This window comes from Pseudopipra pipra, chromosome 5, assembly GCF_036250125.1.
Source record: "Pseudopipra pipra isolate bDixPip1 chromosome 5, bDixPip1.hap1, whole genome shotgun sequence".
Classification (NCBI taxonomy): domain Eukaryota; kingdom Metazoa; phylum Chordata; class Aves; order Passeriformes; family Pipridae; genus Pseudopipra; species Pseudopipra pipra.
In genome coordinates this window covers 23,079,203-23,092,641 of record NC_087553.1, presented here as the reverse complement: position 1 = coordinate 23,092,641, position 13,439 = coordinate 23,079,203, and the positions used below count along the sequence as shown (strand labels likewise).

The 13,439-nt window shown below is 42.6% G+C and overlaps 1 protein-coding gene across 30 annotated transcripts in view; it reads left to right on the top strand.

The window, feature by feature from the left end:
• RBFOX2 (RNA binding fox-1 homolog 2) overlaps positions 1 to 13,439 on the top strand; it is a 173,493-nt gene that overhangs the window by 143,884 nt on the left and 16,170 nt on the right. For 18 of the 30 annotated variants that reach the window (XR_010430661.1, XR_010430662.1, XM_064654941.1 and 15 more), the window contains 5 exons: positions 1,383 to 1,475; positions 4,236 to 4,296; positions 6,617 to 6,670; positions 6,812 to 6,904; positions 8,019 to 8,151. Coding sequence is in view for 20 of the 30 variants with exons in the window: in XM_064654941.1 (XP_064511011.1) it covers positions 1,383 to 1,475; positions 4,236 to 4,296; positions 6,617 to 6,670; positions 6,812 to 6,904; positions 8,019 to 8,151 (434 nt within the window). In the remaining 10 variants the exon portion in view is untranslated. Of the gene's footprint in view, positions 1 to 1,382; positions 1,476 to 4,235; positions 4,297 to 6,616; positions 6,671 to 6,811; positions 6,905 to 7,533; positions 7,602 to 8,018; positions 8,152 to 11,685; positions 11,744 to 11,864; positions 13,438 to 13,439 lie in introns of those variants that run through there. The other 12 variants (XR_010430660.1, XR_010430657.1, XR_010430658.1 and 9 more) reach the window with 5 other exon arrangements.

Sequence of the window (13,439 nt, the reverse complement as noted above, 5' to 3'; positions counted from 1 at the left end):
AAGCAGAATGCAACAACGTTTTTCGTTTGTGTCTGCTCTCTGTAATGGCATGAAGAGTATCTCATCACAGTTGTCCTTATTAAGATGCCATTTGTTACTAGTTAAAGTCCTAATTCACTTAGTCATGTTGGCTCTCTTTTTAATGTCAGCGCATTCATCTCTGTGGAAGGAAGCATGATCTCTTACCCTGCTCTGCTACACGACTGCACGAGTTGGCAGCAGCATGAGCATGTAGGACAGGCGTGTTGCGTGTGCCTTCATGGATGCGGTAAACCTAAATTCGTCCAGCTAAAGTGATGTTTTGGCAGTCCTTGAGCCTTTGTGGTTGCACTAAGCAGGGCATGTCAGTTTTTCTGAAGCTTTCTGGTCTAACTAGGCAGAGATCTGTTGCTATCCACAGCCCAGAGGTTGCCATCTCAGAACAAAGCCAAGTAAAGTGGGTAGCAGGGTAGGAGGGAGGTAGCAGTGGGTCAGCAGTGTCAGACAAAACCTGCCTTGACCAATAAATTGGTATTTAGGTGTTTAGATTTACAGTCAAGTCCAACACAGTACTCAGAGATGGGAAGATTTTGACACTGCACTATGTGATACTCTAAATCTTCACATTAAGTAATGTTATTTGATGGTGCCACCTAGAAGCCCTGCTTACTTTCAGGGTCTCATATGTCATTAGGGAAGTTACAGGCTTAGGAGTAGACATGAGCTGTGCCCCGAAGAGCTTACAAGGGATGCTTTACAAAGAGCCCTTCCTCTCAACAGTGTTCTAAGGTAGGTAATTATTATTGTCTCCATTTTACAGGTGGAAAAAGCAAGGTTCAGTGTTTGATTTGCCCAAAGCTTCGCAGACTTCCTGGTGCCAGGCATGAACTCAGATTGCTGCTTGCTCTTGTAGCAGTTTCTCAAGAGAACAAAGTGCTGCTCAATGTCCAGTACTGTGTTGGGGTGGGTGGGGGTCCTGCAAAGCATGTGTTCATTAGCAGAGGGGAGAGAAGCCCTGCTTGGGCTTGACCAGCTTGCCTATGTTGGAGCAGGGTTTAGTGTTTTTAAACAAAAAAAACCCAAAGAAAACAAAACAAAATGAAAAATTGTCTCGAGTAACTTTGTACTTCTTTTTTGGTCTGGCCTCAATTGCTTTTATGTTTTCTTTTTTTTTTTAATTACTCTTATTATTCTTATTATGATTACGGTTCCTTTTTTTTATTGAATTTAATTTCTTTCATTTATGAAACATGCATGAACCAACAATGTGACTCTAGGAGGTTATTGCTGAGTTGTGCTGATGTTGATTTCATACTGTGATATTTTTTCTCTATTTACCTAGAGATCAGTATTTCAATATATAACGATGTGCATGTTTTCCCCCCTTCTCCCGCTGCATGCAGGGATTCGGGTTCGTAACTTTCGAGAATAGTGCTGATGCAGACAGGGCCAGGGAGAAATTACACGGCACCGTGGTAGAGGGCCGTAAAATCGAGGTGCATGTCTTCAGTAATTCAATTTCTTCTTTATATTTATTCTTTTGATTTCTTTTTGTGTCTTGCCTCACTTATTTCACATTTGGATCCCAGTCTCGTGTGTGCGTGTGTGTTTGTGTCTGTGTCCTTCACCTCCCTGCACTGAAATGTATAGAAGTTTACACCCTTTACAGAATATTTTTATTGTTGTTTTGGGTATTTTTTTCTTTTCTTTCTTCTTTTATTATGTTTTATTCCCACCCACTCCAAATTTTTGCCCTTCTGCTGTCTTGATTTTTCCTTTGCTTCAGTTTGCGAGGCTCCGATTTCCTGTTACCAGGCCTGAACAAAACTAACTGAAAGAGTACTGTCCAACTTCTAACTCTGTGTCCAAAAAAGAAAGCAGGGGGCCAGTCAGTATCCTCTCTTTCCTCTGAGGCCAGTTCTCCTCCATGCAAGTGTGAGATGATGCCTGTGGTGGGGAGGGTTTGGGAGACATGGGGGCAGAAGCCCCAAGTGGGCTGTGCTATACACATTGCTGGTTTGTTGACCTGCCCGTGGTCAGAAGTAGGCTCGGTGAAAGCTAATCCTTAAAGCTTCTAGCTCTCGCCGCAGGGGAGGGAAGGGTTAATGTGTGGCTGGCCAACATGGCCAGATGTTGGGCATGCCTGGTATTGACCAGTTTGGTGTTCCACTGTGTTGAAGGCTAACTGGCATCATCCGTCTCTCCCTCTTTCTTAAAAAAAAACCAAAAACCACAACAACAAAAAAACCCCAACAAAAATCCAAAAAGTAAGAATATTGAAACAGAAAAAGCCACCGTTTTTGAGTAAGATGTCTGCATATTTTGCTTTTTTTTTTGTTTTGTTTTTTTATTTCCCTTTCCGATGGTTTAGCGTTTAGGGCCCTTCACTTGACTCACTCTTTCCATGGTAACTATACACAATGCTGGCGATGGTACGAGTTGGCGGTAAGTGAAACAAAAGCGCTAGAGAAGAAGCTTTTTTCTTTTTTTTTTTTTTAAATTTTTCTTAAAATTACAAAAAAAAAATTAAGAAAGAAAAAATCCATCTGCCATCTCACATTAACACTACAAAATGTGATTTGACTTGTTGTCCCCACCCACCTCCTTCCCCCTTCTCCCCCTTTTATTTTCAATGCTGTTGAGTAATGCCGCCTGGACTTTGGATGTACATATTGTTTTGTAGCAGTCTGAGCTGTTTGATTACTGACTTCATGGTGATTTCCCCTTGCACATCTTACTCAGAGTTACTGAACTCCAGTTTGGCTGGTTTTTATTAATGCACCCATTTCCTCTTCTCTCTCTCCTGCCCCTTCTTTCTGCTGCTCTTTCTATCTGAGACCTGTTTGTAGCTGTTACTGTTTGTTTTCTCTCTTTTTGTTTCTCCCCCTTCCCCAGTTTATTTCTTTACTAAGTTAAATGCAGCTGTTGGTCTCTTTGCTGACTGGTGGTTTCTGATCGGTTCTGGCAATTTTTCCTTTAAGTGCTTGTGTTGCACTTTGCTGTAGCAGCTGATTTCAGGCACTCGCTCCATCTAAATGATTGTTTGTGAGACCTTATCCCCTCACTCCTCCCCTCCCCACCCTCTGAATCAATTGTGGTGTTTTTTTTTTCTTTTTTTTATCTGTGTGTGTTTAACTGCATGCTCTCAGTCTCATCATTGTTGTTTCCCATTCTCTCTTTTTAAATGTGTAATGTTTCTATTGTTTTGGGGCTCAAACAAGAGTAAAATGTAGCTCCGGACTCCCCACCCTGTGTACGCTCGCCATCCATACATCTCAAGGGCCCGAGGCAGCTTTTATTTTTATATCCACTTTTTTCCTTCTTCACCCTGGCCTCAATTCGCATTTGGCATGGGTTTTGGTAAATTATTGATGATACATAAAGACTTCACCCTCCTTGCAGGAACTTTGAGGCTGTCTGACACAGGGCTGCAGTAACTTGGCTTCCAAACTAGTCCATCTTTTCTTTATCAGCACCATCTCTGTGGTAACACCCCACTTGCTTGAGCAATCAAACTGCTTGGAACTATACAGAGCTCTGCAAAGAGGGTGGAGGACACAATAAAACCAAAAAAAAGACCCAGGTCTGCTGCTATGTATTTCTTGTTTTTGCTCTGTGAGATATGTGACAAGGAAAAAATAATCTGGAAAAAGATTGTAAAATTTTGGGGAAGAAATCAGTGATTATAGACCATCCAAACAGTTTGTGGTGTTCCAGAGACTTCCTCAAGCCTTGGGAGTTCAAATCTAAAGCCGATGGACTCCAAGCCACCTTTTTCTATCCAAAAGCATGCCTGCCAGAGACCTGCTGGGCCCCAATTCCAGTAGTGAGCTTGAGAAACAGGTCAGTTTGTGTGTCACCTGGTTCAGTTCCCCTGCCCTGGGCTGCAGAAATTATTGCTGCCTCTTGAACAGAACCTGGACAAAACATCAAGTTTTGCCCTTTGGATCACTGAGCTGTAAATAATCCTGTGCCGAAGGATGGCAGGGCGGTGGAGAATCTGCACTTTACTCTCGTTGGCCTTTTGTTTAATGCATAATTTTAAAATGCCACATTTAGCTGTAACTTTTATAATTAAATGGCAACTGTTAAAAGTAATTTAAAGATTGCATTAATGTAAAATTAATTTTTTTTGCTCAGAGAAGTATAGTGTGTGTGTGTGTGTGTGTGTATGTGTGGTATCTGAGTTTTCCACCATTTTCCCTAACGTCCTATGCTTCCTTCCCTCTCCTCCCCCTCCCCTTTCTTACTTTTAGGTTAACAACGCCACTGCCCGAGTGATGACCAATAAGAAGATGGTCACACCTTACGCAAATGGTAAGAGAGACTGTTTGTACTACTGATGAGCTGAAACGTTTGAAGAAAGACGAAAGGGAAAAGTCATGACCTCTCCTCAGGACCAAAAGAAACCAACAAAACCCCACAAACCCTAATTTATTCTTCAGTATAACCTGAAAGTTTTTGTGGAGAAATACCATTTTCCAGATGGAGAAGTGGGGACAAAGAGAAGTAGGGATATGCCCGACATGGCCAAGCTAAGTAAAGATGCCAAGGAGTGATGAGTTGCCTGTCCTACTACTGCAAACTGATGCTGTACAGTGGGATATTGCCATCACAGATACCTAAATATGAATGCAGAAGCATAACTTAAGATGTGTAATTAGCTATATCTCAGTTTAGGTTCTGTCTGTAAAACTATAGCTGTCCCCAAGCAACCAGGAAAACAGAGGCTTTGCACTGCTTCTGTGCTCGCTTTTTTTTACAGATTTTGCTTGTGTTCAGTAATTTTCTAGTGAACCTAAATAGAGAAAGGCCAAGTTGTTTGGATAATGAAGAATCCTGTTTCTTCGGGATATCTTGGTGGTTCTCTGTACAGTAATTTTATTGCATAGGCATATATAGCGTAAAAAGATATTGTCCCGGCAGAAATGAATGCTGCTTTGATAAAGATTTTGAATCTGAGCCTTTGTCTTGAAACAGGCAGGCAAGTCCTTTTTGGTCTGAAAATGTTCCCAAACAGCTTCAGCAAGGCAGGAAACTGTGTACAGGTAGTTAGTTGCTAGTGTGAGAACCTTTTTTGATTATAACATAAGGCTCTGAAGTCAGAAGATAAAAATTTTGTATGTGCCTCTGCTGCTGACCTGTTGAGTGGCTCCTGGCAAATAAATCTGATTTTGGGTGCAGAGCTGGGGAAACAGGGCCAGGCAAAAGGGCTGGGATTCTGAGTTTCAGTACCTGAAAGGATTTTGTAGCAAAAGGCAATGCAGCCGTGCTATATTGTCCTGAAAACAAGGGCATAAAGTGTCATGCATGTGACTGGTAACAAAACTTGATGTACTTGTGAAACTGATAAGAGGCAAGAATATTTTGCTTTTGCAGCCAGCAGTTTAAAGCCCGCTTCAAAGCTATGCAAAGGTATTAGACCAGGCTTAGGGCATACTGACAAGTGGGTGTACAACTGTTAGTAAATTTGAGAGTTGATTCCCAGTCCACTTGTTGCAGCCACTGGAGTATTTTGCCATCAAGGTGGGCAGTGCAGCAGAAGCCTGCCTGTTCTTATAGAGGGAGCTTGCACTGCATCTCTCATTGATAACCTGCCAGCAGATGAAGGGGTGGTGTTGATGGGCTGCAGTTCACAAAGTTTGATTTCTAGAGTGGTTTGAGGTGTTAAAGTTCAGTAAGTGCACCAGGGCTCCAAGACAGAGGAAGGGTATGGATTTAGTTAAATAATAAAGCCTGTGTGATTCCTAGCTGAACAGCTGAGATCTTTCCTGAAAGGAATGCTTTGTGGAAGCTAACCAGATTATGTTGTTAGCTTTACACCCCTTCTCTCCCCTATTGGAGAGATGGAGGGGAAAAGGACAGATAGGTTTCTAGATCTGAGTAGAAATATGTTCCTCCTCATACCCATAGTTTTTTAACCCTATTCTCTTGTAGGGAATCATCTTATGTTGATGATTTGCAGTTCTTGCCAATTATCCAGATTATATTAAAATCAATTCTCTGTGAAGGCTTTCACCTGAAAAGCAGCACAAAGAAGACAGGAAATACTAAAATAACAGAGAGAAGAAAATGTGAGATGAACAGAATGCTAATAGGCTTTATGAACCATAGTTGTGTAATGCAGTTATTGAGGAAATTCAGACACTGTTATTTTTCAGCAGTTCTCTAGGAAACAAGACAGAACGGTGTTTTGAGAATTCAAGGCTATAGGTTGACTTGCCTGAGATGACAGTCTGGGCCAGTGGCTTTAGAGAGGGCTTGGATCTGCGGTGTTCCTGGTAAAGGAGGGAGGAGTTGGCAGCAAGGTTCAGCAGGGAATGCCAGGTCGCATGGTGCTCACGGCGAATATGCGTATAAGGCAGTTGGCATTCCCTCAGCGGTGCCTCTGCCATGCTGCGGATCAGCTGATGTTTTGCTGTTCCCTCTGATACAGCGACCTGTACCTAGAACTTGACATTAGAAAAAGGCAGTTGGCCTCCATCTACACCAAGGGGGATTGAGGCGAAGCAGAAATTGGAAAGAGCTATGCATGTGAAGCTGGGGCCGCATGCAAGAGACCGTTCCCCCTACCCATGCTGCCCGTTCCTTCTCTTGGTGTAGATTTTGGCATTCACTGCAGTCTTTGTTGTTTCAGGTTGGAAGTTGAGTCCTGTGGTTGGAGCGGTGTACGGCCCTGAGTTATATGCAGGTAGAGCTTAAGCAGACACTTCCACTTCTGCCATTTAACTGCAGTGGTGTTTGTTTATGTTCTTAATCTGCTGTTTCTTTATAACCTTTTTATGGTTTTGTTTTGTTTTTTCTTTTTTTATTCTTTTTAAAATTAAAATAGCGTCCAGCTTTCAAGCAGATGTCTCGCTCGGCAATGACGCCGCAGTGCCCCTCTCAGGAAGGGGGGGTATTAACACTTACATTCCTTTAATCAGTAAGTAACCCCCGTTGACCCCTGTGTTGTTACTGTGCTTGAGTTAACAATGACCTGTTACCCTTCTTCTCTCCAGTCTGTATAATATATACTTGAAAGGATGGGTCTCACTGGGAATGAGTTCACCTTGAGCCAAAGTATACTGTGCAGTTGCTGTAACTTGTTCATCTGCAGTGTGTTGCTGTACTACTGAATGTGTCTTTCTGAACAACAAGGAAGCTGCAGAACAAGGGGAGGGTGTGTGTGAGCAATAGGCCATTCCCTTGCCCCCCCTCCCCGCTTTAGAAATCAAAGAAACCAAACAGACAAATCCCTAAAGTACATATTATACAAGCTGCTAAACCGCGAGTCTGCAGGGCCCCTAGTGGCATGTACCTGGACGCACGTTGGGTTGGGTTTGGTTTGTGCCCTGGGACTCGTTCCCTCTCGGTATCTGATTATTACGTGTTTGCAGATGCCTGTGAGGTTTTACTCATTTCATCACGAGCCAGTTTACTCCAGTTTAAAGTGTAATCACTATATGTGGTGCTGGTTATTGGTCACACTTGTTAAATGAAGGTGGGCTCTCAGTAAACTGGCACTTTACGGGAAATTTCTGCTGCTGTTATATGGGCTATCTTGTCTTTCAGGCTTTAAAATGAACATACAGAGGATTGGGTGGCAAAGAGTGGGAGGGGAAAGGAGGGAAGAGACTGATGTAAGTTGGTTGACTTTAAGGGCCTCTTGACCAATTATTTTAAAGAGCCTCTGCAGTTTTGGAAGAACCGCGTGCTGTATTGATAGTAACTCCCCGCGCTTCTCAGACTCTAACCAGACTGCATGGCGGTGTCGGAAGGTGGGGGGATTTGAACCCTGTTTGGGGTGGGTAAGGCATGCCAAAACATTAACCTCTTGCATGCCAAACCTCTCTGCAACCCTTCTCCCCCCAAAGGGCCATGGTGTAGAAGGAAGTCTGTATGGGATGCTTGCTGGGTTATAAGCATGTCCCTCTGCAGGATTGATGCAAAACGTCCCACTGCTGTGGAGCTATTGTGTCACTTTGTTTTAAGCAGGTGGTTGTTCTCTGGGAAAGACCTCAGATCCTTTTCACCTTCCACTTTGTCTGTCTTTACAGTTCCAGGCTTCCCCTATCCAACTGCAGCCACCACAGCAGCCGCATTTCGGGGCGCCCATCTGAGGGGCCGAGGAAGGACAGTGTATGGGGCAGTCCGGGCGGTACCTCCCACGGCCATCCCTGCCTACCCAGGGTAAGCACAGGTCACAAGAGCAGAGTGCTCTGCACAACTGTGTCAAATAGCTAATCAGTTAACAAAACAACCCTAAAATTGTCTGGATGGTGAGAGTCAAGATATTGCTAGTGCCAGAGCATTCTGCACATGATGGAATCCAGTGGGGGCAAATCTAAATTTTTCTGTGTTGAGTTTTTGATTGAAACAATTTTCAGTACTTGTGACAGCTTCAAGCGCTGATGAATTCCTTCTCATAATTTCTCAATTTGTCTATGGGGCGTTTGTCATCCATTGACCCAAATGTTATAGTGCTGCTGAGAAGGACACAAAGAGAGAAGATCTAAAATTCCTGAAAAGGTTCTGCTCTTTGCACTCCATTTGCGTTTTCGTATCCCGGATTGAGGAATATTGTCCATTACCTTCATGCCTCACCATCTGGCAGTAGGACACAGAAGAGCCAGTTACCCACAATGGATTTGCTTTCTTTGTTGGAGACGGTTTAAAAAGGTTTAAAACAAAGATTAATCAAGTCCATTAATTTAAAGCTGGGAGTGTTTGGGATATAGGGAAGATAAAAGTGCAATGAAGCAGCAGTGAATGCATGGCCTTAGCATTCTTTGCCCTCAGACTTTTCACTAGTAATGCAGTGGAATAGATGCTGTTACAAAAGAATATTCCGCTGTTTAAAAAGTACAGGGAACTAGGTCCGTATGTGAGTTTGTTTGGGGTTTTTGTTGGTTTGTGTAAATGTGATGGAATGACAGATAAATCAGCAAATCCCTTCCAAACTGTCTTTTTTTTGTTTGTTTCTGATTTTGAGGATGCTTTATTCATATTGTCTCTGGAGTTTTGCTTGCCATATTTTCCAGGCCATGTTCTCAGAAAGAACAGGAGTAGGAATGAATCCTCCGAGACAGAGAAGTGGACTGACTTTTTTTTTTCTTTAGACTAAACCCAAAAGGGAAGAAAATAAATCACAAATCTTTTATTAAAAAGAAAGGTGGAATCCACACACATCAGTGCAGGGAGCTGGCCTGATAAACTTACAGTACCTTCTATAGCAGAATAAGTGGTGAGAGCTTCTGTGGCCCTTTCTTTTTAGAGTCCCGTCTGATATTTAAAGTGGAGCTTGAGGAAGCAAGCTGCAGTGGTCATGTGTCTGCCAGATTTGCTGGAGAGCAAAGCTAGACAATGTTTGTATTTAATTCACCAGAAGACTTTAAATGAAACCTCCTGCCTGAATGTTGGTCTTCTGAACAGTGTTTCTTCTGGGTTTTCAGATCCACCTCTTTCTTCTACCACTTCTAGTTCATGTTATCCCCTAAACATAACCTCTGACCTGCAACTTGTCTGTTGCTCTAAAAATGACCCAGTCAAGTTTTATTAGGAAGTGCTCCACAGCTTAACAGAGAAGCAAAGCTGAGCTAAGTGCTGCCGTCTAGCAGAATATGAAATATTTGCACCAGGGAGAGGAAATGTGCTCTTCATCCCTGGGAGTAATGGCTAAGCTTTCCTAGCAAGAGGCTGTAATGAGTGGGGCACTGGGAGGGCTTGTCTTTGATATAAATCCAGCCTGAGTCCCTGTAAAAGGTTTATTTCCATTTGGAATGTGGGCCAGGCTCCATTTATTAGCCATCCCAAATACTGTCTCATGTCTGTATTTACTTACATTACATCGAGTTTTTTGACTGTGCTGACTGATTCCATGTCTTCATGGGCAGGACACTATGTAGTAAACATTGACAAGGGCAGCAGTAAGCAAGGCAGGTTCACAGATGGCCCAGGACTGTCCCTAGTCCAAGCACTTGGGTGTAATTAACTGCTGGTGTTTTTTGTCATCATAGTCTGAGTCTCCAAAAGATATTTTGTAGACCAAATTTGTTTCCTAGTGGAATCATACAAAATGTGCTATTCAATTCCATATTGCAGTAACCTGGACAGCCACTGCTTCATGTGGGCACTGTTGACCTCCATGAGGTCAGGGACAGGCACATGTTCCTGACACCTTGCCCTGCATCAGTTAGTTTCTTCCTGGCCAGTGGAAAGATGACACTACAAGATCAGTCAGCAACACATGAGTGACCAAGACATAGTGAGTAATGTGGTAGTACGGTAAAGTAAGCTGCAGGTTAACTCAAACCTGGTGGAAGGAATTGGTTTTCACAAACCTCAGTGGTGTTTCAATTATAAAACTTAATGGTATCACTGCATTTGAGAGCTTAGCAGAATTTAAAAAACACAGAATATAGATTAATAAAAGCTCATTGGTATTGCCATACTGGATCAGACCTGAGGGCCATTCAGGTTAGAGTAAGTTTTGACAGTGTCAAGTGCTAGACCAGAGGAAAGTGCAAGAAATCATAGCTCTTAATGATTTAATATTTATTTCAAGAACTCAAACTAAGATTTACCAGTGTGTAATTGGAATTTCCATACTTATGTATGGACATGGATGTTTATCCAGGGAAGGCTATCCCTACCTCAGAAAGCAGTTGCTTAGACTCTTGGAGATGGTGTTAGATAGTCACCTGAGCCTGACTTCGAATACAAATGCCACCTTCAGTTTATAACTGAGATACCACTCAGTAGAAATAAAGAGACCTCTGATATATAGCATGAGTAAAAACTGTACTGGAATATTGCCCTGATTTGTAGCAGCCACGCTTTTTAAATGAGAATGCTGACAAATTACACTTCAGACCGAAAGCTGTAAGAATTTAGATAGTGTGAAAACAACTTGCCTACTGTAAAACTCTGAAAGCTAAATAAGCTTGATAAATTTTATTTCTCAAACTGTAGGTTAGTCTTTGACTTGTTCGTGGTCATTAAGTACCTATATGAAGAGTGGACTTGCCTTAGTAAAGAGTAATTTAGGAGTGTAAATATGTAGAGGATTCACAGGTTCAAAGCCACAGCAGATAAAAGACTAGGTACAAGGCAGCAGGGAGCTTTGCGGGTTTGGAGTGGTTTTTTGGTTCTTTTTACAGCACAGTCAACTGTTGGTACACCTAAATGATATGCTGGCTGCTTTACAAAACCAGCATAATTCTTTTTCCCGTGGATGTGTTTTAGCTCAGTTAGTGTGTTTTTTGCAGATGACACAGATTTGATGGACTGCTGGACTGCTTTATGTTTCTGGTCAGGCTACATTACCAGAATGGCCTCTGTGGTTCTCAAATGATGGAATTCTCTCAGTTTTTTGTGAGCATTAAGAAGCAACAAGTATGGATATTCTAGCATATAAATCAACCTTGCTAAATTTCAACCCTGCGAGTTGATGTCAGTCAAGTCCTAACTAAAGGAGAGATGGAGGATGCACGTGTGCTTGGTTATTTTGATCCAGGAAGTCTTACTCTTACCTGTTATTAGTGTTCCTTGCAGTTTTCTCTGGAGAGCTGATGCTAGCATTTCTTGCTGACAGAAATAGTGGCCTGATCCAATGTGGTAATGCTTATATTCATCCAATTGATTGTGTTCGGAATAACTGTTAAAACTGATAACCTGTTCATAAACCAAGTCACTTCCTCTGTCATGCGTTTGCCTTTCCTGCAGGAGCAGGTGGAGTATCACTGCTAAAACACTCCTGGTCCTAGATAGAGAACCCAGCAATGTAAGTCACTGCCCCAGGAGCCAAATTCTTTGTTATGTGGTTGTAAAAATTTAGCTTCAACAAACATGATCTTATGGCCTGCTTCTCCCTGCTGAAGTGGCTCCCCTCTTCCTCTAACAAGGGTCTCTATCTTCATACCTGCTCCCAGCGCTCTTGGACACTACAGTAACTTTGTCCATTGGGAATGGAGTGTACTTTTCCTGGGGAAGACAACAAGACTAAATTATTCAAGCAGTAGCTAACATGGCAAGATTTTTTTTTAATTTTATTTTATTTTTTAGTAATAGCATGCAGAATTTTGGCAAGATCTGCTGGGCTTTTTTTGCGTGTGTGTGCCTTACAATAGGTGGGTGTCTGAGGGTGGCAGGCTCTTGGCAGCATTTCACATTTCATCTGATAAGTAAAAAATAATAGTCAAAAGAATAGCTAGTGTTCCATACCTTCTTTTTCCTTAATGCTATGGGTAAGTCATACACATCAGATCCATGAACATCACAGTTGGTGGGGCTAATGCTTTTTAAAGCCTTGAACAAGTTTGTGCGGAGCTATTGAGAGGACAAAGCAGGAGGAAATTCCTCAGTATGTGAAGCACACGCTGAACTCAAATGGGTGGGGGGCATACCCTCTCTTCCTTCCTCATCCTTCCCCAACCCCTGTCCCCAGAGCGAGCTGCCTAGTCTTAAGCTAGTGAATGCTCTGGTAAGAGCAGCTCTTTGGGAACCCCAGGCTCTGTTTAACAGTTTTCCTGCTTGAAGTTCTGAGAGAAAGAAAACTATGGCTTAACGCAGAAAAAGCACCATCCCATGGAAACCCTTCCAGTTGCTCCTTTCTGCTATGGAATAGGTTGTTACTACCAGGGACTCCCACTGCACCTTTCAATTCTCGGACCTTGGACCAGTCACCTAACCTTTTTAGCTCATTATCTCTGCTTGTGAAAGCAATGCATTGTGGGTATTTTTGGTTTTTTCTTTTCAATTACATTTCTCTGTGTTTACTTTGATCAAAATTGATTGACTTGTTTTCCTGAGGTGTTGCATCGGTTCTTTAAGATGCTGAATAATAATACTTTGCATGCTTGTGTGATCAGCCAAATCTTATCGCATGTCTAATGTGCAGGGTAAAAGCAGGTGATGTATGGATGTCAGAAACAAAGTCATGCAGCCCTGTGAAGCCTGAAATATGTAATCAGGCACAAGTCTCTGAACCACACTTCCTGACATAGGTGATTCCAGCCCCCATGGGATGCCTTCTGAGGGGCTCCTCAATTTCACAAACCCACTTCAGGAAGCCAATGTTTCCACATGCTTAGGGGGTAACTAAACTCATTCCAGGAAAATAACCAAGAGTGGAGGTTTCTAAACCCTTGTTTCTCTTCTTCAGGACATCAAATCTTTTTGAGTCTATATTTATGGTACAAGATGGTGGTTCCCCTCCCTCTCTCCTTCGCATACTGTCTCCCCCTCTGCCCGCCCCTTCCCCCTCTGCATGCCATGGAAGATGACTTGGAGCCGTCTAGCGTGCGTGCGCACACACATTCTCTTGCTGATTTGCTCCTGCCAAAAGCCCAGGTTGTGGATTCATACATCACCTGCCTGTGTAAAACGCATGTGCATGCTGCCGTCCTCAATAACCGGAATGTGTTTTCTGTTCTTTTGTTTTTTGTTTTTTTGTTTTTTTGTTTTTGTGTGGATTTTCT